The following is a 26,670-nucleotide window of genomic DNA, read 5'->3' on the forward strand; positions in this document are numbered from 1 at the left end:
TTTTCAGTGGAACAAGTTCAGCACTAATTGCCCTGGGAATACGTTCACTGAGTGGTTGGAATCCTTGCATCTCAAGGACTCACAGGTGGCTGAGATTTAACCAGAACAAATCTCTGAACAGCCACCGTGCAGCTTTAGTATCATGTAAGTGGGGATGCACTGTAAAGCTCGGCTGCATCTCCTGATAAACAAGGAAATGGAACATCCAATACATCCCATGTCCATGACCAATAGCTTCCAGCCGGAGTTGCTTGGTGATCTGAATTGAAGAGCAAGTAGATGTCGTTAAGAAAAGGTAAGCATTTAGAGGCTAAACAAAAGATGCACTTGTACATCAGCTTCCCTAGCTTTGAGATCTCCCTCTACCTGTACAAGGCTTGGTTCTCTCTTAAAAACAACCAGCACACAGGTTGTACATGCCATGCCACACAGCTACTAATGCATGCTAGCCCAACAGCAGGCTGCTATCTTCTCTGTGCCACCAAGGAGCACATTTGCTTTGTTGCTGCAGAGCACTCACTGCTTTTTCACTACACCCAAACCTCGAACCAAAAGTACCCCAGGTTTGAGTGAGGACAACTCCAACACACAGCAGCTGTAAGAAAGAAACAATTAAACTAAACCAACTCTGGCTTGTCCTCAGCTGCCTGAAAAGCAGCTGAAGCCAGAAACGGGAGCGTGAGACACCTGCGAGTCCTTCCTTATTTTGCCCACCCTTTTCTAAGCCCTCTCCCTCAGCCTCGCAGTCTGCTTGTGACGACCACAAGTGGACCCACAGTGTCACCTAGTGGCACCAGAAAGTCACTGCCTGGCCTCCAGCTGCAAGTAAACCCCAGGATTTCACCCATCTTTTCCCATCTCCTTTTAAAATGGTGCTTCTTTGTGAAACGACTATGAATGCAGTCTTCAGACGTTTTTTTTTTTTTATGTAAATGACCAAACTTTATTGAAGTTAGCAGGACTGTTAAGAAAGCAGGATATTTTACACCTCAAATATAGTTAGAGTTAATTCTCATGTAACTACAGCACAAATAAAAGCTAATATAAAGGGATATCTTCCGGCCACCATTCAGATTCCATTATTTGTAAAATAAATGCAGTCAAGTTTTAAAATGTACTAAGCTTCAATGCTAGCAATCAGAAAGTTTCTGGTTCATATGGTTTTATTCCAAAGATTTGCAATGCAGCAGAATTTCGCAGCCATAATGAAAAAAAAAATTATGGCAGCTCGATACAAGTAGGATTTCAAAATTGTCAAAAGGCCTTAAAAACGTTATGTGCAGTTTTAAATGAATTATAATGAACTCTAAGTAAACAAAAAACCATTCAAAATGCATATAAAAATGCAAAAATAATGCCCTGCAGGCTCCTGCAAAAACGTTGTCTTGCCCTCAAGGAGTTCTGTCAGCACAGCGTTTGGATAAGCACTAAAATACATTTGTTCCAGCAGTGGGCACACTGTTCCAGTTGCACAGAGAAAAATGGAGGATTCATTGATCATAGGCAGTTTTGAAAGTTACGTTCTGCTCAGTTTGAGATGCTTTAGTTGTTGGACTCCAAGCCCCAAAAGTGTTTTTATTGTAATAATTAAAAAGCTGTGCCCTTAACATGTATTAAAGTGCATTTAGTTACCATTTTTAAAGCAGATCAGAAAGTCCCTTTGAAAACTGGTCCCTAAGCACTGCAGTAGCATTTTGTAGTGGTAAAAGTAGTGTTTTACAGAAAGCCTGTTCCATACCAGGTCAGTGAAACAGGTCCTAGAGTTCCAAAAGGGTAAGACAGTAGGAGTTCAGAAGAGCTCTGTTCTCATCCCATGGACAGAGGTCACCTGTCAAAGGCATCCCACAGCCACAGATACTCATCTCCATGCACTCAGACATTCTTTCAGGCTTCCACAGTACTTTTCTGGCTGAGATAATTTGTATATATGATTCCCTTAACGTTGATGTGCAGTATAGCATCGCTTTCATACAGGACAGCTGTTTGTTAAAGCTAAAAACACCAATTAAAAAAGGCCCAGCACCTTGAAGCAAGTTTTATAATAAAAGGCCTATTTATTCTTCATCGTCATCTTCATAGTAACGGTTCCTTTTGATCTGTTCTTCCACAGATAGATCTTCCATATCTTCACCCTCCCAGAAACCAACATCTTGGGATTTGCGATTCTGGTCAGGAGAAGATTCCTTTGCAGTTACATTGGATAAGCTGGAATGTTTTGGAGAATTTGGTTCAAGGAATTCTTCATTTGGGGTTTGCTGCTCTTCCACACCATGTTCTTCCTCATCTGTCTCTGCATTCTCCTGGCCATTTTCTACAAAGCTGTGTTCTGCTGTTTTGATACCAGGCAATTCCCGCTCTTCCTCTACATTTTTCTCCTCAGCATTCTGCATGTTCCTATTCTCAATCTTTTCCTTTTGCTTTTTGTCTACCACAACCTCTCTCTCCAGTTCCTCACTTCTTTTCAACATGTCTCTCTCTGCCTTAGAAGGAGAGGATGAATTGTCTGTTTTATGGCCTTTCACAGATACTGTTCTAAACGAGGCTGCTACCGTAAACGGACGACTTCTCTCCTTCAGTGAGGAAGATCTTCTTAACTTTTTGAGATCCAGATCCACATCCTCCAACACATCTGGCTTGGAACTCTCTTCTTCTGGGGGCCATTTGGGTTTTAACACTTTGATGCCCTCATCCAAAGTGCTTCCTTGAGTACTTTGGTCAGATGGAGGCGGCCAGGCAATCCTGAGCTTTTTTGTTTCTGCTGGTTTCTCTTCTCTTTCAGGCACAGCTGAAGCTTTTGCTTCCATAGTTGCTGCCAGAACTCCTACTTTTGCAATGGGGGCATCCTCTACTCCTGGGTTTTGAGGACTCTCAGTTGCATTTACACCATGGAGAGTTTTGTCTTGGGATTCCTCACATTCTGTTTTGCTTGACCATAATTCCTTATGCTGTTTGTGCCCAAAGCCTTCATCATAATTACCTTTAGCTTTGAAGAGCTGATTGAAGTGAGGCTTGCAGTAAATATTCCCACGCAGAGATGCGTACGTCCCAAGACTGTACAGAGAGATACAAAATCAGATGTTAGCATTCTTTTTCTCAGCTGCTGAGACAAGGGTATATTTTAGTTACGTTGCTGAAAAAATCAGATTTAAAAAATTAAAGTTTGAAGTTTTAATGTGTTTGCACGACCCTCTTTTCAAGTATCAAGATGTAGACACTACATTTTTCTGTCATAAAGTGACTTTACGAGTTACAAAACACATTAAGTGCAAAAGCAACTGGCAGATCTAGGACTGCATTACCACGCTCCTATTCAATTCACTGGATTACAGTTGTTTTCACTTCTGCTAAGCCTGGACAGCATCTTACTCAGCTTCTGAGAATAGGAAAGCCACACTTCCTCGAAGGCAGCCAAATGGAGCAACGTGTTTACCTGAGTTTACTGTTGCAATAGGAACAGCGGAAGCAGCTGATGTGGAACACCTGCTGGTTGGCCAGGAGCCTTTCCATTGGGTACACTGTCTTCTGACACCCAACACAGGTTTCCTTTGCTGGCAACTGAAACTTCTACGGGAAGAAGAGAAAGTTTGTTAGCTGGAAAATGAATCAGCTGCTAGGAGACTTGGCTTGGATTCACGCACAGCTTCCACAGTTGTCAGAAAAATGGCAGCATTTCTGCAACCTCAATGCTGATTCTGATAGAGTGCGTTCTGGAGGGCAATGAGCGAGGAAGAGGCTGCAGCAAGCCCACAGGGATCGGTGTGGTTTGACAGCCAAGGTTATGCCCCAGAGAGCTGGGCATCACAAGCTGAGAAGGAACAATGGAAATGCTCGAACCCAGCTGTAACTTTGACAGTTCCCAGAAATCTAGTATGTTCCTGCAATCGCATTTTTTTTCTTTATGGGAAAACAATGAAATATTTAAGTAGATACAGTCATTACAAGACCTCCCAAAATAAAGAAAGTCAGCATAGAAAAAGATCTGAAAACCTCAACATGAAAGGTCGAGGCTGGGGAGAAAAGAGGAACAGTGGAGACCGCCCTCAGCAGTTTGAAGTCCGTTTTTGCTAAATGCTCTACTCTTTTAAAGAGGAGAAAATAGCCTCGGTGCAGATGTGGGCAGCAGGAAATGCTTCTGACTTCATTTGTAAGCAATTCCAGTTCTGCAGCAAAAAAACCGTAGTCGGGTTTCAGGACAAACAGCCCTCAAACTTGCTCAAGACTTAAAGCTGAGCAGGGCTTTGAGGTTAAAAAGCTAAAACTGTTTATGTAGTTACCAAGAGAATTTCCTGAGAACTTAGTGCAAGGGTAAACTTAAACACTAAGGAGTCAAGCATCGCTGTCCTGCTATATGGGAACAGTTTCAGACTTTGTTTTCTGAAAGCATCAAGGAAGCAAGCACACTGTCCATGAAAAAGGTCACTTGGTGCCATTCACTTCTCAGAATCTGTTATGGTTGGCCAGCAGGAAAGATACCTCCAAGAACAAAAAGTAATTTGCAGGTGAGAAATGGGCATCCTCAGGCTGCTCACTGACAGCAACTGCTTCAGCAGCAGCACAGGAATGCTGAGCTCCATATCCATGGGCCTGCACACACACACTGACAGTACAGCATTTAAAAACTTTTTTCTTTTTGGACACAGAATTACCTGCTGTAAACTTATTGAAAAGCTCCAAGGAAAAATACTGTGGCTAAAGAAAAAAAAAAAACAGGAAGACTGCAGGCAAACATAATTACAGCAATTCATTTATAACAGACGAGAAACAATGGTTAGGCAATGAAAGTTACAATATGCAAGGGACAGATTGCTGAAGACAGAGCCAGCTGAAGTTCGTTTGTCACAGCCATAGAATTTGCTGCCAATTTAATTCCAGTTCAATAGGTATTTCAACTTTTTAAGGCACTGCTTCAAGCTACAGTAGATTGAAGTTCTAATTATGACGACAACTAGACCAACAAAAATTTGGAGTTCATTTTGAAAAGACCCACAATCCCCACGTGCTGCCAAGACTGCATATGAACTCTGAATCTCGTGTTGCTAAATGAAATCTCAGAAAATGAGAGTTCACCAATTCAGATTAAATTCTGACCATCCTCTTTTGCCACAGGAAGCAAGGCAGCATTACTTGCCCATCAAAAAGTGACCCCGAGAGCTCAATTTTGCAACGTTACATTAGAGTGCTGGCATGTGCTTCTGCAATGTGCATCCTCATCTAAGAAGAGGAACTTACTTGTATAACAATGAGCCCTGTGTCTGATGGAGAGGTGTTTTGGGGTGTGAAGAGAAAGAAATTCTTTTCCAGGCATACTACAAATAGGAGCTACAGGAGGAAGGTGAGGCCCAATAAGTAAAGAACTTGAGAAAAAGCTGAGAGTTGAGCTCACATTAGGAGGGAAGCAGAAGGCAGGAGCAGAGATTAGGAACCAAGAACAGGAAACAGAAGCTGGAAAAGACAAATAGGAACCTTAAGTGAATAAACAGCATCTAGGTTTCTATCTGAGCAGTGCAGCATCAAAAGCAGCAACAAGGTAGAGGACTAAAATGGCTGTAATAATAGGAAGAGATTGCAAAGGACCAAAATACATAGCTTGCATGTACCTTGTATGCTTTCACAGACAGATTACAAAAACATTACAGGCAGCTCTAATTTCTTATGCCAGCATTTATACCTCTGAACGCTAAGAACCCACATCTCACTGGCCTTGCTTAGATCAGTGCTGTTCCTCTCCAAGATGGGGAAAACAACAAAAGCACACTTGTTTCCTCAGGAGTGAGCCGGGAAGCCTCTGGCAGCCCAGGGAACAGGCATCCTAACTCCAGACAGCACATGTGACAAGTGCAGTGTGATCAAAACGTTCAGAACTGCTGTTTGCATGGCTAATAAGATTAGCAAATACATTCCTGCCCAAGAAGTGCTCCATCTGCTTTAGAGCCCCTGCTAAAGAAAATCTAACATTGGAGATTTGTTATTGAGAATGCCACACTTCTTTCTCTGCGGAGTCACTCACCATTCACCCCGATATTAAATTTCTACCAACTGCTGTTGCTTTGGGAACAGCTGGAAGAGGAGCATGGAGAGGCAGGTCCTGGCCTACAGGAGGCTCTCAGGTTCAGGACCTCAGTGCCACCATCTAGGAGGCTCTGACTTCACAGGAGGCACAGACAAACCTCAGCAGGATCTGCATCCCTGCTCAAGCCCCTTTTTCCCCCATACTGAACAGAAACAGGCTGCCTCTGCACAGGACAAACCATTGCGACAGCAGCAGCACAGCTCCCAGTACACAGCTCAAGCTTCATATTTGGAGAAGAGAAGTTTTGAGATGCTTCTCCATTCAGCACTGAAGTTCACAGTCAGATCAGAGATTAATACAGTTACTTTGCTGACAGATTGGTTGAATGAAGGCTTTTCACTATTAAAGAGAGAACAAAGTTGTTTCTAACTGCTGCCAGTGTTTGAGAATAAATAGCTCCTTTACCTTCACCGTTTTTGGCAGAGATGCATCCGTCTGGCCAAGTGATTTAGAACCAAAGTTTTGCTGTTTTGTGCTGACAGGTTTCTGAATTTCTGTCTCACCCTCCAGGTTTTGTCCAACTAAGGGAGGAGAAAAGAAGAATGAAAAGATCATTAGAGTGACATGAAAACCACGGAAAGTTTATGCTGATAAGGCCAAATAGCAATCCTACCAGCTAAGGGCTAAAATTTAAATAGGATCAGTCTACTCGTGTCAGAATAGGTAAGTTGATACATTACAGAAACTTATATACAGAGATCCAACACCTAACTGTGCTGTCATTTCTGCAAAGTGCTCTCACATGGCCCTGAATTCAGGTGTAAATCTAACACAGCACGAGAAGGACTTAACTGAATGAGAATTGTCTACCTCTGGTCAGTGCCAAAGGTATTTAGTAGTTGTCTTGCATTAGCAAGTACGCTCAGCCTTGCACGGGACAGACTTTTAGTATAAGAAAAGTGTTTATTAGGGTCAAATTCATCACTTGGCAGGAGTGGTCCTAAGCATCCTACCAACAACTGATGGGTAAGGGGGAGCACTCATCCTCGTTCACGCCTCATCCTACTCTTGCTGAGGCAGAAAAACGAATGCTTACCATTGCCATCCTCTGAAAGACTGGAGTGGAAAGATAGGCTGTTCTCACCTACAGAAACCTGCAAGAGAACATCGGGCAATGAGCACCCACAGTCTTCAGAAGTCTGAGAATCAGGTCCAGGTAGCACCCAGAGAGACAGCATCAGCACCCCGACAGGAAGAGACTGGCCATACTAACGGACACACAGAGCTACTTTTTTGTTTTGTAAGGCCCAAGACAAAGTCCAGCTGACTGTCAAGAACGTTCAGTGCTTGCCATAAGGCAGATATTCCCCCAGTTACAGCTCTTGCAACATTCAGATCATCTGCTGGAGTGTTCACACAAATGCTATTTTTGTTTTTCCCCCAAATACCTGCAGCCTTTAAGCCTTTATCTCTTAGTCATTAGAAAGCCTCTCTGGTTTTGTTGATGCATTTCCCAGTTCTTACTGAGAAAATCCTTGGCCACCAAGCAGCACATGTTTACTGGAAATCTCCTGGCTCCCTCCAACATTTGACAAATCTATGATACTTAAGCATTCAAAGACAGAGCTTTCCAAAACAAAAGAAAACCCTAACAGCAACAAAAAAATCCCTGAACTTGCACAGTTTTTCTAAGAGGTGGTTATGAATCAGTTTCAGACACTGAACACGTTACAGATAAAGCACTTGATGTAGAGACGTTAAATGTGGTACTATTGCTATCAAATAGCTCTAAGTAGCTACACTGAGAAACTAAACTACTGTAGCAAGATTAATGGCAGGTCATCATTAATTCACTTCAATGACTGAATGGTCCATTGCGGGCAGCTGACATTTGCAAATTAAGGAGGTAACAAAGAAGCAAGTTACATAAATTAACAGGCGTTGTTCTCCTGACAAAGTAACAAACACTGGCATACTGGGAAGGGCATCAGCACCTTCTGTGGGTGTTAGATTGTCACGCTTATCTGATTTCTAGATCTGTCATGGATTCAATGTAAAAAATGGCAGAGAAAGCTAGCACGTTTCTTTTGCTCTCTTTTTGCCTACAGGTTCCTATTGCTGACATTCATGCCAGCAGTTTTAATCAGGCTTATTTCCAAACTTCATCATGCCATTTCAAATGGACAATCCTGATTCCCAAATCAATGCCCTCTTCAGGTTCCTTATTACACCTGGACTCCTCAACAAGTGACTCAGCCATTCCAGCCGAGTGCGATCACTTGCATTCAAACCTTCCATACAACAGCAGAAAAGCTTTCTGATTTCACAGGTGTTCTTTTAATTAACTCACCTTTTAGCAGAAGCAGCCTCAACCATTAAACACAGAGCTGCTCAGCTGTCAGTAACCAACAGCTGAAAGCAACAATTTGGCTCCTGGCCCAAGGAAGGCTGGAAAGCTTTAAAAGCCCTCCTGGCATTAGGCTGCCACGTGTTCAGAATGGTTTGAATACACAGTACCCCAATTATTATTCAGCTACTTTTATCCTGTCTGCTATCCCAGTTTAGTACGCAAATGGTTGAGTGTGCTTTATTATCTCTGTATTCAGAGAGTAATTTAGCCTCAATTTACAGCTGAAGCTCAAAAATGGGAGCAAACCCAGACTGGCACTCTGCTACCTTAACCAAAACGTAGCTGCTAAAGGAGAAATGGTGACAAAGTCTCCTTTACACGCATCGCATCACACACAGCTTTTCATCCTTTACGTTATATAAAGAAAAAAAACCACCAATACCTACTTGAGAATCATTATTTTTGGTAGGAAGTGTGACACAAAAGTTTAGGCGACTTCACCATAATCAAATCTTAAAGTCAAACAAAACCAACCCCAAATCAGAGGCTTCAGTTCTCATCAGCTGCTGAAGCCACTAAAAATAAGTATGATAACCAAGGGTTCTGCCATACAAACGATATGTCATTATTGAGAAGATGGGGGTAATCTGCAAGAGAACTTTAAGACTTATCTCTAGATGTTCTTTACAACTTCAAAAGCCTTCAAATGAGATCTGCTCGCTTATAATGTACAGTCCAGATTTAAAAAATAAAATAAGGAATTCTGCAGGCATACAGCCACCTGCAGAGATTCAGCTTCTAAATAGCATGGAACAAACATCTTGGCTGAAACTCAGCAATTTGTTCCACTTACAGTGAAGTCCTTGATCTTCACCAGCATGAGCATCTTACCTTCTCCCCATCCTGATAGGAAATGCAGTCCTCAAAACTTGGTGGCATATTCTCCTTCTGCTCAGATTTGTAATTCTTGATTTCATTTTCACTGGCTTGAATCTCATTCTATAGAATAAAGCACTTGAAAGTTGACAGGCACTTTTCTCCTAGGAAAGTACTTGCTATTTTTCTTTCTTTTTGTTTCTGTAAACTGATTTCCTAGCACATACAGCAATAACTAAGTGAAAGAGCTTAAAAAAAAAAATAATCAATACACATTTGCAAAGTGATGGATTTTAACGAGGAAAAGAGATGGGGCTGTGAATTTTATTCTGTGAAGATCACGACAGCTCTTTGACTGCAGATTTCCTTTAAGATCAACTCTTCCATTTTTGTCCTGCTCACTCCACATCTTCACTTTCCAGACATGTTAATTTTTCAAGGTAAGCACCATATATAAAGCCCTGATTAATTGATAAATACAACATAAAAGCAAATCCTACTTGTTTCTATACTAGTAAAAAAAGGGGATAAAAACCAACTGTTATTTACCAAGATTTCTGTTCTTTACAAACTGTCTTTAGATGTGCACAAAAGCAGCTTTCACACTTTAATAATAATCCAGCAAAACCTCGTGTTTCATTGCCGCAGGATTCAAGATAATTGGGGAAAAGAGTCATGCCATTCACAAGACATCTTCTTTGTGACATGGAAGACAGATAGCCAAATGCCAGCACTGGCAGCTCACTGGATTCTGTAAGCCAATCGAATCTAACAAGTATGTAATTAAGTGCAGATCTCTAAATATGCTGTTCTCCATCTCTCCCCACCCTTTCTGTGTCACCTGTGATGCTATTAAAAGAATTGCTTCTCACTATTCCTCTAACCCATGCAAAAACATCCACCAGTTTTAATCCAGACCTAAATGTGCAACAATGCCCACAAAACAGCTGATCCCAGGAGGGATTACGTCTCTCTTTTGCAGCATAGCTGTGACACGTTTTCAGAGAAGCACAAACACCACACTGCCATATCAAAAGACACTCGGTTCCTTTGGCAGCAAAGAAGGAAAAGAACCAAGACTTACAGATTCTATTCTAAGTATTGCAAACATTAACCTCATCAGCACCTTACTGCTGCCCTTATTGATGTGCCAGGCCAAAATCAAAAGAAATTCTGCTAAATGGGACTTCCTAAGAGCTTGAGGCTGCACTGATGCTCAAACTGATAGCACTAGAGAATTGCAAACGACAGCCTCGAGAGAAAAGAAAATCTATGATCAATCTTTTGCCATTAGGACACAGCTTATTGAATCGGTGCTACTCTGAGACACAGACTGGAAGAAATAATCTGGCAAACTGAATAGAAGTGAGAAACAGGACACAAATCAGCAATTTGCAGATAACAACGTTTGCTGCACTGGCTGCAGTGCCCTTCCACTCATGCCTTGAAGGTTACTAGATTTTCCTGCCAAGGTGTGCAGAATCAAATCTACACCACAGACAAAACTGAGAGATCATTTCAGTTAGACAGAAACTATTTCCCCTAGCTTAAAGCTAGTGTACGTTACAGAAGTGAGGTTTCTGTTTATTTCTAGCATGCAGAGAGCTCCAGACAGGCAGAAAGAAAAAGAACGCCAGTTCAGTTTCAGAAGGACCACAATCAGGACACCAGCAATTAATTTCCTGGAAAACTTTCAAGATCATTCCAGCAAGATGCAAATACTTGTTACTCCCTGCAGTACAGTCAACTCTTCGTTAGAAATGAGTCCTACGAGCACAAAGGTCTCTTCAAAACAAGATGGGATTATCTTCAAAAAGTTTGATTTCTGTAACATCTTCTTTCCAGCCTCAGTCTGGGGCTAAAATCCACTTCTACTCAAGGCAAACAGACTTACCGTGGTAACGAGGCCTGCAGAACTGCCCTGCTTGGACACAGCTGCCTGATACTTTGCCAGCCTATCCTTTATTGAAGTTTCTGTTAACCGAGGCATCTCCAGGCTTTTCTTGGTCTCTACCTTATCCGGGCTGAGTGCTGGACTTCCATCTACAAGATGAGAAGAATTACATGAATAAAAAGCAACTTTCATGAACACCAACAGCACACGTGAAAATTACAAACCCCATCCCTTTACCAGTGTGTCAGAAATCCTTCAGTCACAGGCTCTAAGTCCTGTAATCTACCCAGCTACTTTCAGAAATAGCACGTTCATCTGATGCAGATTTCAGCCAGCAGTCTCAGAAGCAAACACTACAAACACTGATGGCTGCTGCTGTCAAATGACAGCAGCTGCTACAGCAGCTAAGTGGAAATTCACATCATTGAGGTGGAGGCACAGTTTTAGTCTTCTAAAGAAGACACAGAACATGAGGAAGAGTTTTGCTTGCCACTTCCACCTTCTCCATGAAAATATTTACCAGCTCACATGTTAAAGATCAGGATTTCAACAACAAACATGTTAGAAATTAGTTCAGTTTAGCCTCGCTCATCCTGGGAAGCATCTGGATATGGCAGGAGAGACAAGAACTAAAACAAGGAAAACCCATCATCAATTCACTACTTATTTTCTAACTGAGATTGACTATTAAAAGTAGTCACAGGAATGACTACTTTTATTAATTAATGCTAATTATCTCCTGCACCTCAATTTCTTTGCTTAGGGAGGCGATGCTTTAACATTCTCAGCAAGATTGAGTTAATTAAATGTGATGTTTGCATAGACTTTGCAGATTGGAAGTAGTTACACTTCTGTTACTACTTACGAAAGGCAAAATTTAATTCCACTGTGTTGTACACAGCATTTCCCTATTGCATAAACTGGGGAAAGCAAACAAACAAACAGGAGGATTACTGACCTGATGCACTGTGACTCTTCTCTCCTTGGCCAACATCAAGGTCCTCTGAAGAGAAGCTGTTTTCAGAAATCCTCCTACCAATTGCTGTCTTCCTCTGGTCTCTAGCAACCTATTAGAGACAGAACCCACCTATCAGCTGCCTGGGCAAACAGAGACTGTTGCATTTAATCCTTTAAGATGCACAGGTGTCACTAGCAAATCTGCTTTACTAGAATAAACAAGTCTAGCAGGTGACATCTTATTTAACCAATATCAAGTTTGATCACAGAATACGTGACCCTTTGTCACCTGCAAAACACTCTTGTGAAGAGGTTCATAAACGTCCTTCAATAAGGTATCTTGGTTTAAAAAAGATCAGAAAACCACACAGGTTAAATTCTTAGCTATTTACCTCTGCAAGCACAAAACATCAGTCTAGATTTTTGCATCTCAGACCACTTCTCATGAAATTAACGTTCAAAGTCATTTTGTAAAGACTTAAAATTGAACAGAATGATGAAAGGAGTAAGATAATGCAAATCTGCATTGATTTTCAGCTACAGAAAGGAAAAAAATTACTATGGTAACAAAAGTTATCTGGGGCTATTTGTTTTGATTTGGATCTCTCATGCACTTGGTACCAAATAATTCCCTAATTAGGTCTGATAAGGCTTAAGCTAGGGTGCTAGAGATAAATATTCTCAGATAAACAGGATAATCACTATTTGCAGGGCTGCACTGGTGGGCAGTTTTGCAGTTACACCCCAAGCGTTGTGGTTGGCTCCATCAAACTTTAAGGCTCATTTCTTGAGACCAACTCCCCAAAACCTTGAGCTCAGTAAGAGGAATTGTGAAAAAAAATTCAGAGCAGCTGAATGCTCAGGAAATGCAGTATTTAATTGGATCTCATTGAAACAAGATGTCTTCACAGCTGACAGACAACATTCCAAATACCAGGAGGTGAGAGATCTTCGTTATCTCTCTCCTTAGGAAAGGGTAAATCGCAGAGACAGAAATTACTTTTGGGGATGATGAGACAAGAAGGCAAGGCAGGTTTGGCAAGATGCTACAAGCACACATCCCTGCACCCCCCCTCCTTCCAACAACTTTCTTGTTTGCTGCTCACCAACCTGAAGGAAATTCCAAAGTTTTATTTGAACAGAACAGCACTGTAAGACAATCACTGTGAAAAATCAGGCTGCCTTGGCATACAAAACAGCACTTTACCAGGAAAGGAAAATGCAGCTGGAAAACTTTTTTTTTTTTTTTTTTTTTTTCCATTAGCATGGGAAATATTTCTTATTTCTGTGGTTTAAGGCTTTGTTAACTTTTCTTACTGGAAAAGAGCTTAGCTATGACAAGCCTTTTCCTTCCACTGAGTGCGTTGATAGGTTCAGTTTGGGAGTGCCTGCACACTTGTAAGAACTTGCAGATTCCTTATTCTGAGCAAACTATCCTCAGATGATTCTTCTTCAGTCTATGCCTGCCTTCATGTCACCTTCAGCCCACACATCTGAAGCTCTCACAGCTCAGAAATTGGCCCTTCAAAGGGTCTGGCTTTTCACTAGCATACAGAAAATATAGGCAAAATACACAGAAAGAGAAGATCCTATAAGGATAGAAGAAACAAGCTTATTAGCCCACTTGAAACTCTGAACTAGTGAATTCAGATAAGCTGTGGGTGTTTTTTCATTTGTTATATGGATCACATACGCTCTCTTGCACACAGCAGGGCTGATGAAGCTACAGATGGAACAAAGGTTGTGGTACAGACACACAGGAAGTTGAACTGGTGAGCAGCATTCATGAGGAAGCCTCCACTGCTGGGGAACAAAAGTCTTAAGAAATTTGGATCTGGTGTCTGGGATTCCAGCTTCACTGGAAGAAACCATGAGTATCTCACCGGGGAAAAAAAACAGTTAGAAATCCAGACTGCGTAAAGCTGATGTTGTGTGGATTTAACATCAATAGTCTCACACCATGGAAGAAAAAAAAGCAGAGCAATAAGTGAAAAATGTTTACCAAAAGGAAGGTGAGAGACTTTCTCCATTACCACCAACAGCCTGACCACAAGTAATTAGGCTGATTAGGGTGCATGGAAGGTAACACCGTTAGCATGAAGGAATCCCTTACTCCCAGGTTTAGGCTTATCCCACTCAGTTCCCTCTATAATTCTGGGTGGGCCACTATTCCAGCGCTGCAGCTTCTGCTGCTTGCAAAATGAAACAAAATATTCCTCATGGCTGGAAAGCCCCAGTGCTCTAAGACAAAAGAAGGAGTGCAGAGGTACCATAGAATTAACAGCATTTCGCCTGGGGCACAAGGAGCTGTTGGGCAAAAGACCAAAAAGAAGTTACACCTATTTCATTATAGACAACTGTGTCAAACGTGACCCTGAGCATCAGGTTAAATATACAAGGCATAATAAGTTCTTGCCTTAAAGGAAGAACACAAACCTACATCGAGATAGCTTTTAAAACGAGCCTTGCAGAACTGCTTGCTCTTTCTTTTCTTCTGATCTTCCTTGGGTACGTTTCTGCTATCACTTACAGGAGGGATTCTTTGAAATTGATAAAAGACCCAATGTTCGGCCTCTGCTTAGCCCTGAAGCAAACTAGACCAATGTGTTCAGAAGTATTTATACTGTGTCTTTGTGGAAGAAAATGATCTGCCTTATATCGGAGCTGTAGGAGACAGAGCAAAATCTGACAAACAGATGAAAAAACTGAGAGAGTTTTGCCCTGAAAATCAGAATAGGTTTGTGCAGAGTCTGTGAAGTCAGGAAGTCCAGGCAGTAACCTGGATTCTTGCCATGGACTTACCCAGCAACCAGGCGAGTTATTTTATCTTTACTGCCATGAACCTACAGCCATGTTGCCACTCAGCTCATACAGATGTTTTTGTCAGGAAAGCTCTGGCAGTGCTTATACCATAAGGCTGAAGCAAACACCAAGGAAAATTACCATCCTTCAGGTGAAGGAAGCCTTGCTTGCACTTAAGCCAGGAGTTTATCAACCAACAGGGTTCAGGAAGAGTACAAATGGAAGAGAGAACTGCAGATCCCGCAGTCGGTTCCTACCTCAGTGAAAAAGATCTGTGTCCCCATAGCGCTGATCTATCTTCATTGTACGTGACTACATGACATCATCCTCCACTCCCCAGATAAAATCCCAGAACCAGAAACCTTACAATAGCGCTTTCTAATCAGACACCCCTCCCCCCCGACTTCAACTTCAGAGCCCTTCGTGCCTTTTTCCTTCCAAAATTATAAAGTAACCAGATTAACTTGGAATAGGAACAGGATTTGAACCTAACCTGAAGAACTTAATATCGACTGTATGATATTTACTGCATTCACTCAGATTTCAACCACATTCAAATGACTAAGCTGAAGAGAATTATCAGTTCCAGATTCAGTCATCTCCAAAACAATTTTATTCCCCAGGCTAAGATAAAATTACTTCACGTCCATCTGCAGAATGGTACTTTCCTGAGGAATCCTGACCGATTAATCCTACAGCAGGGGTTCAGAGAAGTGCTATCAGGAAATCACCCTCCACCCTGCAAAACAGCCCTGATAGCATGGGTGGCTCTTAGAGAATGGCAAAGACTACAAAATCTAAGCTGTGCAATTATTACAGACCCCAAACTCACGTTACCAAAGAGCTGCCCCTCTGAATCTCCTGATACACGTTTTAAAAAACCTTTGTACAAAATCTGCTGGTTTTATTCAATAGTGCAAGAAAAATCACCCGCAGTAAAACAAAGCCAGAAGTATAGGAAAGTATGAGAAAACTGGAAACTCCACCAGCCTCGGGACTATGTTGCAAGTCAATGGCATATGCAACTCATTTTCTAGTTAAGCAATTCTCCCCCGGGACACACAGTCTGCAGTCCACATGCAGGATCAGATTTCATGAGCAGTTGTAGGAAAATGCAAGCCCTGTGCATTTGCAAGTCAAAACGAGTGAAGGCAGCAGCTCGCGAGGCGATCTTTGCCGCTTTATCCCTGCGAGGATTTCTTGATAAGAAGCATTTGTTAAGATACAAAGATGAGAGAAGAGACAGGAAAAGACGGAGGTATTTTGCAGCACTTTATACACACAAATCTACATCTGGTCGTGTCACACACACAGATGCACACAAAGCTCTTCGCTCTGGCAGTGCATTCATCTCAACTGCAAAAGCCGGTCCTGCTGAGCTCCCCTCAACTTTTACATACAACCACATCGATTTTGACACAATTCGTGTTTACAGAACTCATCTTCACAGGAGATAAACACTCCTTTCACGCTTTGAAAAAAATTCTTCATAAATTCCACACATATTTTGCCCATCTTAAACGTTAACCTTCTATCAAAAGCAAATTCATCTTACATCTGCAACGAGCAATGGACAAAGCAAAGCAGCACTCTACACGTATTCACACAGCTCAAATAAGTTATTAACAGCAGCCACGTTATTTTTCAACTAAAACAATGAACACAATCACTCAATAGCTCTCAGCCACTCCCTCCGGGGTTTTTCCCGATGCCCAGGAGGCAGCACTTTTAGTTTCCCTTAAGATTTGCACAGTCAGATCCTTACCTTGGGCTGGGCTGCTTCACCCTTTTCAAACATCATCTTTAACTTGTTCAGCGGAACGCTGTACTTCTCTATCTTCCCTGAAGACTCTGTGTTTTCACTGGCTTCGGGCTTTTCCACTTCTCTGGACTCTCTCTGATAGTTTTCCATTTTACCACTCTCCTGTGAGTGGCTTTGAGACTTTCCGCTGTCAACACCGGGACGCTGCAGCTGGCCAGGGGTGCCAGAAGAGGCCTGGACCTGAGATGCTGTGCCGGCTGCCGGGATCTGCTCTGTGTCTGAGCAAAAAGCAAGGCTGCTTCCAACTCCCAGCTCGGGGCTCTCGACCCTGTGCCTACCCTCAGCACAGCTGCTTCGGAGCGTTTCCTTCCGAGACTCCGTTCCCGGCGCTGGATTCTCCCACTTTTTCTTTAGTACGCTCAGATTCCCTCTCTTAAAATGAGGGGGAAGATTTTCTGTGCTCTGAAAGAACAAGAAGTCAAATTCCAGTTATGTGCCTGATGAAGTACTTCCTTTCTATGAGAAAGGAAGTTAAAGGCTCAGTACTGAGCTCAGCTCTCTGCTTTTTCAGACAGCTGTGAATAGTTACAACTGTGCCACATGGAGAAAGCATCCAGGATAGGAAAGGAAGGAGGGGGGAGAAGAGAAAAGTCAGGAGCTAAAGCAGGAAGTGAGCAAACAGGATGGCCTTATAAGGAAAAAGGGAGTCAAGGTCTAATGAGTTAAATGCCACACAAAAGGCTCGAATCCACACATGAAGGGAAGGGGACCCAAATCCACATAACAAGGGTCTCTAGACCTGGAAGGAACAAACAGCAGCAGCCACAGAGATGCGTGGTGTGCCAAGAGTTGCAATGTCTTCCAGCTGCTTCAGAAGACAACAATTAATAAAAAGCCACTGATTAGCTTCCAAAAACCAGTACTTTTTGATCTTTTGCATTTGTGCAAGCACTAAACAGAAGCATTCCACTTACAGCAGATCTGGCTTCAGTATTTTGTACCATGCAGAGTAAGGCTTAAGCAAGGCACAGACAACATATTTCTGTTTGCTCCCATTCATAAATACCAGATCATTTGCTGTACTTTCTCTTCTGTTTCACTCAACACACTGAAATCTCTAGACAGGAAACATTCACACAAAGCACAAGTGCTGCCTTACCACTGTCAGTTAGATGGTAATACATGGAGAACATTCAAATGCTTTCCATATTAGTTTTGCTCACAAGCAGTTACCTCTCCTCAGAGTAACAGCCCAGCCCATGTTTGATTCATTCAAATCTATTACCTGCCAGCATTGCATTTTTGCTGTCCCTCTCTTATGGAGTCCACTGTGTATCAGACTCATTGCAAGTGGAGCAGGTCTGCAAGGCTTACAGGAATTAAACAGGATTAGCAGCTATATTAGGATTTAAGTCTCTCACCCCATTACTCTTCTGGTCACATTTTGAACACTGCTTTGCAAATTAACTTGAATCCATGGAGGCTTCAAAAAGATCAGCTCACTTGCTAACTGTACTTAAAAGAAAGTACTAAAGTTGTAAGGCAAATGTTGTAGTGTAACAGAAGTACTTGTAACTGCATATATCCATATAACTGGATATGAGACATTTGTTAAGAAGCCCAGGCATACTTTACAGCCCCAATCATTTTGCTTTGCGACTTGCCTATTTGTGATCATAGAAGCAACGAAGTAAACTTAAGACTGGGCAATAATTTTTAGAATGCTTATTTTGTCACTCCTGTATCCCAGAGAGAAGGAAAATGACTTCTGAAGCATTACAGAGATCCAGTAAGCACACTCCAGCAAAAACATCGCTATATATCCTGTAAATACTGCTGGTCTTTTAAATGAAAATTAAAAGGTCTGCTTGCGAACACCTGGTCTTCCATCAGGGTTTCCTGACCCCATGCCAGTAAGTGCAATGTAGAGGGAGAGCAGGGCTCTAGCAGAACCAAAAATGATGGCTCTCCCACATTCAGGGACAGTTTGAACTCTGTGCAGCATTTCAGAGAAGATCCCTTAACGGATTCTGCAGTTATCAAAGAGATCCGTGCTAGATTTCAGAGAGGCTGGCAGCTTCTTTTTAAGCAGACTTTTAAATTTAGTTAAGAAAGGAAGAGGTACCACATAACTGCCTACAGCTAAGAACAAAGAGGCTGTGGTTAGAAATGACAGCCAACTCCTTCTGCCTTTTGCTTAGGAGCGAACTGGTGATTCAACATATAGCTTTGGGCAAGTCACTTGATTTTCTTTCCTTTCATTCCCAGTCTAAAGAGAGGAGGGAATGGGTCAAAGGCAGACACCGGAGTCTGAGTTTTCTGTAGGATGCACAGCAACAGCTTTGGTATTTCCAAAATAAACTGCCACAGGAACATTTCATGCAGGTGATCCACTCTGGTTGCAGGCTGTTGCTTATTGCCTAGGAAACAGATACTTACATTTCTTTTTTTCTCAGCCGTGGCTTCTTCAGCTGCTTTCTGATACCTTTGGGATACAGGAAGGAGGAAAAAAAAAAACAAAACAACACAAGAGTTTTAAACGAGGATATTGAATGATCATGAAGACAGCTGAGATTTCGCTTCCACCTAGGACTCTGTGCACTTACCAGACCTACCAAATAAGACCGAAGGCTGGACAAAACAGCAGTGAACAGCATCCGAACAATGCGAAATGACAGACATGTTTTAAGTCATGCGGCTCACAGTAATAACATGCGTTGATAATTTTTATTAGCCAAGCACTCTCATTCTCGAATCTAGGCAGTTTACCTTGGAATAGCTGTATTGTTTCTCCCACCCAGCTGTCTGCTGTGTCCCCTCACAGGAATATTGCCTCAGCTATTTATACAGCAGCTGCTGAACCGTAACAAATTACAGCTTGGCATACACAGAAAATCTACATAAGTGCCAGTTTATCGTACTCCGCTGGGTGGTAAGCTGCACCAATTCAGCAGTTGCTTCATGAGCAGCTGAACCACCTCAGCAGTGGAAACGTTAATCACAGCCCTCTGAAGATAAGCTACCCTGGATCATGAATCAAAGTCCTTTAAGAAGCTACAGAAAACTCCCAGCAATCTGCATGCCTCTCTGCTGGGACGGAGCACACCGACCTCACTGATCACTATACTGCACACAGCGACTGCACTTTGCTTTTGAAACGCACAAATTAATCTGATTAGACACATTTGGCCATTTGTAACCAAAGCTGTGCTTTTCAAAGAAAAGAATCACCTCTCAACATGTTTCTGTTTTTCTTACCTGTGGGTCTCTCTTATCTGTGCAATTCTACTTTTGATAAAACTATAACATGCTACAGGCCATAAAAATGAGTCACTCATACCGTAAGTCATCAGCTTCAGACTTTAAATAATGGCTGGGATCAAATCAAGAACTAATGTATATCAGGGGCTCTAAGAGAAAAAAAACGTCCCTTAGAAGGACCAGGTTCTTTCTAAAGAAAAAGAAACTTACACACAAATACCTGTTTTACAGCTGATGAACCTCAGTGACTTTGCTTTCCCTTTGTGAGTTGTGTGCTCCTATGTAGGCTTCTTCTTTCCTCGTGCAGAAGAGCAAACAGACTGCACTCGTTTATTGCTGCTCTGAAAACTGCATTTACTGCACAGACTGAAAGCTGCTGAAGAACTGTAGCTGGCCCTCTTTAATTCACACAAATGAATTAACCTGTGTCTTGTACACTGCAGAGCTTCCAAAATTGGAATGAGACACGGTGGGAAAATAAGTTGATGTAGGAATAGAGATCAGTGCTACTGGAAAAATCAAGAGAGCCATGCGGGTGAAAGTGCAAACTGGAAAACACAAACGAGGACTGAAAAGTTTCAGGCAGCGCTCAGTAAGTCAGCCCACCGCAGCGCACTGTTTGAGTTTCTGCTGTTGCAAATTTGCATGGCTCTGACCTGGCAAAGCTGATAATTTAAACACTACAGGGATTAAAAAAATATTTCCACGTACAAATATTTAGGTAATGACAATTTAGAAAAAAACACTCCTCTCTGTCAGTGTCAGAGTTGGCAAAGCCAGTAAGCAGCGCCGTGTTTTTGCAAGGAACTGATGCTGCTTACGCAGAGGGACTCCACTTGATTAAGGAATAGCAGTTTGGATTACTTCCAATAAGCCCTTTCCAAAGGATTACCAACATTTAGCAAGATGACTAGATTCTGTAATCAAGTTTCAATGAGTGAATAAATTACCTTAACGAGACTGGCCAAAGCAAGCAGCTTCTCCTAGGACAGGGTACTTACAGAGCAACATTCTGTTTGTGTAAAGTCCAGAACGTTATTATCCTTCCTCTGTTGACTCCAGAAAGTTTCTCCCATTCTCAAGATTTAAATAAAACAATGCTACGCTATTAATGCAAGTCTGGGTCACTTGGCTGCCCAGCTCCCACGTTAAGTGAGAATCCCATACAGCTCATGAAGCTGCAAAATCCCATTTTTCATTAAGTCCAGCAGCAGCAGCTGCCTCCACTCCAGCACTGTACCCTCAGAATCTAACAGTAATCACACACTTTCTGACAGCAGAAAGATTATAACTCTGATATTAGAAACAATGTCAGCAACTAAAAGAAGCTTTGCACAGCGTATACCGAACCAGAAATGCAAATGCCCACAGAGCAATACTGTTTTAGAGAAGCAAAGCAACTGTCAGTGAAGCAGTCATTGCTCAGTATCTCAGCTTTAACCTCCCCGCGCAGACTGTGCTCAGAATCCTCGCAGTGCTTACCTGGAGAATCTCTCCACAAGAGCTGAAGACTTATTTTTGTTGACGAGAGAAAGCTCTTTTGCAGTGATTTTCAAAGACTGAGAAGTCCATTGTCTTCTATTAAACGGGGAAGGCTCCATCTTATCACCACAAACACCTACTGAGGAAGAAAGCACAGTGTCAGTCAGTATGAGTTATATGAGCAGAAAAGTAGCTCCACGGAGTGATTTGATCACCACCATTTGAACTCAGTTCATGGGATGCTGATCTACTCGTGCCACCAAGTGCTGATCATTCAGAACACGTCCATCGACTGACCAAAAAACACCCCTCAGCATCAGATTAAAGTCATCATTTCCTCTGCAGATACCACTGAGATGGTGCCCCAATAAAACACCGGCCACAATGAATGGGGCAAGAGAGAGATATGAGCCAGAACACGAGTAAGAAGCAGGCTGTCACTGAAAGGGATGCTGACACAAAGCTCTGGCTTTCCTTTACACACACAGGCTCCAGGAAGCCCTGCTATGCCCTCTCTTGTTCTGCTTTCTGAACCAAATGCTCTGGCATTTATGTAAGAAGGCTTGAGTTATGAAAGCTAAGAGGACGTAATTCCTATGCAAACATTTTTCATTCACTGGCGGTGTTCACCCTTCATGCAGCAGCCGTTTCCTCTGTGAGCCAATATAAGTCTTCTGTTCACAGAGGCAGCTGTAAATCTCTTGTCACAATAGCTAGCAGTTACCTAAAGGAACAGTTTTGATTACTTTTGCCTTGCTGTAAACTGGAAGAAATTTTGTACAGCTTTTCACAACCTAAGTCAACAAGCCAGTATCAGATACGTATATGTTTGTTTATTTATTTATTTTTACATAGTTTTCTTTTGTGGAGGAGGAAAGGAGGGGAGATTAATTTAAAGAGTTCCTTGATAAGACAAAAATACAGCTTGTGAGGCAACGCCTTTCCTTTTTTCCTATTTTCTTTTACCCCAGCCTCGTGTCACACAATGCCTGCAGCAAGTGCACTGCCTGATCCTGCAACGGTGACATCAGGCAGGCTGATCTCTCCCGTTTTTTTCCGTCAGTTTTTTAGCTGACCATTAGGTTACAGAACTCCAGAAGTCTGAGTCTTTAAAAGGCACCTCAGGAACTTGATATAAACAGTAAAATGTAGGGATGATCATCTGAAATCCTCACACGCGTGTAATGCAATTCCTCGAAAGCATCAAAGGCTTGGGGTTCTGCAGCATCTCAGTCCAAAAGAACTCAGCTGCAGCAAATGGAACCTCACTGATCCGATCCGTGGAGTTGAGGCAGAAGAACCTGAACCAATGCTGACAGAGGAGAATGGGTCTGCAAAGTGCGGCTGGAAGCAGAGGAACCACTCCAGTGCTGCACCCTGCTGCTGTGCAGGGATAAAGCACGCAGCTGATGAACACCTCGCTGCCTGGTGGGAACCGTCAGGAAGAATGGGACTTTCTCTGAGATTCCTTTATTCACCTGATGTAATGCAGGCAATGACACACCAAGCCAGCACACGTTTTTCAAGATCGTGATTTAGATGGTGCTTTTCGATGGACAGGTTGAACTATCACGGCAAACCAGAAAAGTTACACTATTTTTGTAGTGGTGTTGAAACACACTGAAACTACTTATCAGCATTACGTTTCCAGTCGCAGCTTGCTGCAGCTTCAGGCTCCCATCTCCCACTGAAGGCAGTCTCCAAAGTGCAGCCATCGCCCCTTCCAACAAGAGAAACTCAGACTGGAGAGTTACTTTTTGAAATTCATGGTTTCCAGAAAACGTTTTACATCCTTAAACCGCCTCTTCTGATACCCTCAGGAGTTTTGTCAGGACTGAACTAGAATAAGGATGCTCTCTGGTCTCCAGACTTAAAAAAGCTCTTGCTCTTTACCAGCTGCACAAATGATCATCCACAAAGATAATGGTTCTAATTTGAATGTGAGGGGTGCTCAACACCCTCCCTTGTTAACAAGAATACCTTACATGCAAATAAATCAGCATTTCTGTGACAAGACAGAGCCCCTGCTATCCATGTAGCAAACACTTAGCACAGAGATTCCATAAAGGCACGAAATACATCCGCAGAGACTGCAGATTAAATTTACTCCTGAAAAATGCATCTGCTGAAAAAGAAAAAAACTCCGAGCCAGCTGTCTAATGCTACAGCTTCAACTTCTGTTTGGTGATTAATCTGGAGCCAAGAGAAGATCATCTGAAGCCCCACTTTGCAGTTTAAATCACCGTTCTCCAAGCAGGAGTCAGTTCTGCACAGGAAACAGTAGCAGGGCATTCATTAGAAGCCTCTCTTGGCAGACAGCAGCTTGCTGACTGACTTGCACCTTACACGGAAGGACAGTTGCAGTAAAACACTGAGAAAACAAAATCTAGTTAAATTGTGCAGAAAATGGGCCTTAATTTGATACCTAAGCAAGGAAGCCTTCAGCAATCACTGTTTGCGGATGAATTTTTCCACCATTGTGTTACTGTTTGGTTTCCTCACCATTTGCTGCCCTACAGCCACAGGTGCACCAGGACAATCAGCACTGTTTTGGCAATCTCTCTGTGCAGAAGCAGCAGCCGCTGCTGCGATATCGCATGGGAAGTTAAGGAGCATTCATTCAGCGTCTCAGCTGCTGTGAGGGACACAAGCAGGACTCTGAGATGCCCAGAAACACCCTGCATTCCCAGCGCCATTCCATGCTTTCAGCCCCATTCGCTTTCAGTTTCATCTCATTCAAACACCTTCGCCCTTCTTTTCCTGAAGAATTATTCCAACCCATGTTGGGAAAGAGCTCTTTGTTGTACGATTAGAATTGAAACAAGATCGTGAGCATTCTGCGTGCTGCAACAGTTATGTTAAAAACAGAACGGAGTCCCGAGGAGGAGAATCTCGAGTCCTGCAGGATGCCAGGGAGGGAAGGGCTGCATTGCAGCCCATAGAGCAGCACAGCGTGGGACTGAAACCCACCCGTGTGGCAACGGCCCGAAGGAAAACCGCTCCTTAGCGACCACCCCCACAGCCCGGAGCAGCGTTCCCAGCACCTGCATCAACCGAGCAGCACCGCACCGCAGCACCTCTTCGTCCCTCACCCATACAGCGCCTTTCTTCCTTACTTTTAACTCTCGCTCCCTCTCCGCTCCCCGTGCTGAGTTCCGCGACCACCCGACCCCGCTGCCACCGGCCGGCACCGTGCGGGCACCGCCAGGCTCGAGAAGGGCAGCCCGAGAACAGCCGAACGGCCCGCCGGGCATCGCCTCCCCTCCCCGCCGCCGGACCCCACAGCCCAGCGCCCGCTTACTGCCCGCTCCCGCGCCCCAAACCCCCGCTGACAGAGCCGCAGCGGGCAGAGCGCCCCCCTCCGGCTCGGCGGTCCGCGCCACCCCTCCCTCCTCACGCACCTACGGCGGCCGGAGGCGCTCCCACACGCACACCTGTCGCGGACGCGGTAACAACTGCACCTCCGCGCCGGCGGCGGCGCCGGGCAGCAACGCTGGCCACGCCCCTCACTCCTGCAGGCCACGCCCCTCCGCCCCAGACCACGCCCCAGACCACGTGAAGAAAGGGGCATGAGGGGTGTGTTTCTTCATTCAGCGCATGCGCAGCTCGGCTCTCCCACGGGTCTTCTGTACGCGTGTGCGTTGTCGTCTCGAAGCGAGGGGGGGTGAGGGTGGGAGGGGGGGGGGTGGGAGAGGGACTGCGGTGCTGCGGGATCATTGATGGGGGGTCGGGGTCGGTACGCACAGCACCCACCACCCAGCACTGCGGGGCTGCCCTTGGGGCTCAAAGCCCGAAGCCGAGAGGGGCGGGCGGGTGTTTGTGTGGTGCTGCCGTACCTGGAGAGCGCCGTGCCGGGACGAGGAGCGGCCGTGATGGGGTCCCGCACAGCCCGAGTATGTTTAAAGAAAAAAAAAAAAAGTGGTTTTCAGCAGCCCAACTTGATAACCCGCATTCCTGAGATGCTGGGCGTTTATGCATCTTCATTAACGTGACACGAGCCTGAGTCTGCAGCCAGAAAGCGGCTCCTCCAGATGTTTATCTGATCAGTGCACTTCAGGAATTGTTGTAGGTGCCCTTTTATTTGTTTGTTTATTTTTGTTCTTTCTTACACCCTTTCTATCACTCCCACTGTGTAAAGTATGAAATCCTTGAGTTAAAATACTGTGTCCTCACTCCCACAGGCTGAGAGCTCAGTGAGGCTCTCCATCCCCAGCTCTGCCCGAGGCTCAGCACAGCTCTGTGCTGCAGAGCTGCTCACACACCTCCCCACCCACCCCAGTCAAGAAGCAGGAAGCAACGAGTTGGAATTGATAACTGGCATTGCTTGCAGAGCAACCGCAGCCATCAACATGTGAAATGTGCTCTTTCCAGTGAAAAGCACGAGTGTTTGCCTAGAAAATACACACAGCTTAAATGATGTGTTTTGTAACTTCACCAAACGGCGCAGCGATCTGTGCTGGAGGCTCAGAGGTGCGTCCAGGTGGAGCAGATGTGACCTCTGCTAAAGCGTGTCAGATAAACTCTGTGTGGTGATACGAAAGGCAAGGCTTGCACAGGGAATGACGTGTTTGCTTTGGTGATGTCAGCAGGGCACTGCAGGCATGGCTCAGCTGCTTCTCAGAGCTGCTGCTGCCATTCCAGACACCAGGATGTCCGTGCAGACGTGGGACTGCCGTGGGATCGAGCCTCGCTGGCCTGGCCTCCCTTTCTCTGGTGCTAGGAATGCTGCAGGACACCAGTGACAAATACCATAGGAAACCAGTCAAACTGCACATCTGAGACAGCTTTGAGCCCATGCCACACATGCAGCTTCCCTCTCTGCAGTGGTTTCTGGAGCTGAGCTCAGCAGAGCTCCTGCAGGATTGGAGTCTAAATGAGGCCATGCTGTAATGTGAGGCACAGCAGCAAGGAGGGGCTGAGAGGGAGATGAGTGCAGCAGTTAGGAGATACCACGATGACTTAATTAGTTATGTGCAAGGTTTGGGGGAATTGCATTAGTTGAGCTGGATCTTCTTCCCTCCGGCATTCTGAATGGGTTATAGAGGTTAAAGGGTGCATCGTTGCCTTTTAGCAGCCATTTATGTGCCTGCAGTTGCTCATGACTTTCTGTAAAACCTTTTAAACATGTCGGTAGTCTCCACTTTTTGTAATAGCAGGTTCCAGACTTGTGTCAAAAAGTGCTTTGTCCTCTCAGCTGATCTTACAGTTGTAAAGCGTTCTTCTGTAGGCAAATTTGGTGAATACAAAGTCTGCATTTCCTTGTTCTACCAACCTCA

At 43.8% G+C, this 26,670-nt stretch overlaps 1 protein-coding gene across 4 annotated transcripts; it reads right to left on the minus strand.

Moving 5' to 3' along the window:
• Nucleotides 1-913: 913 nt before the first annotated feature.
• LIMA1 (LIM domain and actin binding 1) lies at nt 914-24,898 on the minus strand. 4 transcript variants are annotated; one of them, XM_052705200.1, is made up of 11 exons: nt 24,796-24,898; nt 21,395-21,530; nt 19,091-19,136; nt 16,655-17,113; nt 12,089-12,197; nt 11,131-11,279; nt 9,252-9,359; nt 7,107-7,164; nt 6,476-6,591; nt 3,431-3,564; nt 914-3,051 (listed from the first exon to the last, which is right to left on the minus strand). In XM_052705200.1, exons 2-11 carry the CDS (start codon nt 21,511-21,513, stop codon nt 2,055-2,057), a joined length of 2,295 nt encoding a protein of 764 aa, XP_052561160.1. In that variant the 5' UTR covers nt 21,514-21,530; nt 24,796-24,898; the 3' UTR covers nt 914-2,054. The 4 variants fall into 4 exon arrangements, with proteins under 4 accessions (XP_052561160.1, XP_052561158.1, XP_052561157.1 ...); XM_052705198.1 differs by having other exon boundaries at nt 21,395-21,533; nt 24,796-24,892; XM_052705197.1 differs by lacking the exon at nt 24,796-24,898 and adding an exon at nt 24,511-24,531 and having other exon boundaries at nt 21,395-21,533.
• Between the last annotated feature and the right edge of the window lie 1,772 nt (nt 24,899-26,670).

Source organism: Tympanuchus pallidicinctus, unplaced genomic scaffold (genome assembly GCF_026119805.1).
Source record: "Tympanuchus pallidicinctus isolate F22 unplaced genomic scaffold, pur_lepc_1.0 scaffold53, whole genome shotgun sequence".
NCBI lineage: Eukaryota > Metazoa > Chordata > Aves > Galliformes > Phasianidae > Tympanuchus > Tympanuchus pallidicinctus.

Coding starts and splice junctions, on each gene's coding strand:
- LIMA1 (XM_052705200.1), bottom strand. CDS start 21,513: ATGGAGCCTTCCCCGTTTAATAGAAGACAATGGACTTCTCAGTCTTTG. Junction 9,360..11,130: donor CTGCAGGCCTCGTTACCACG/GTAAGTCTGTTT, acceptor TTTATTCTATAG/AATGAGATTCAAGCCAGTGA. Junction 7,165..9,251: donor CCTATCAGGATGGGGAGAAG/GTAAGATGCTCA, acceptor GTTCTCTTGCAG/GTTTCTGTAGGTGAGAACAG.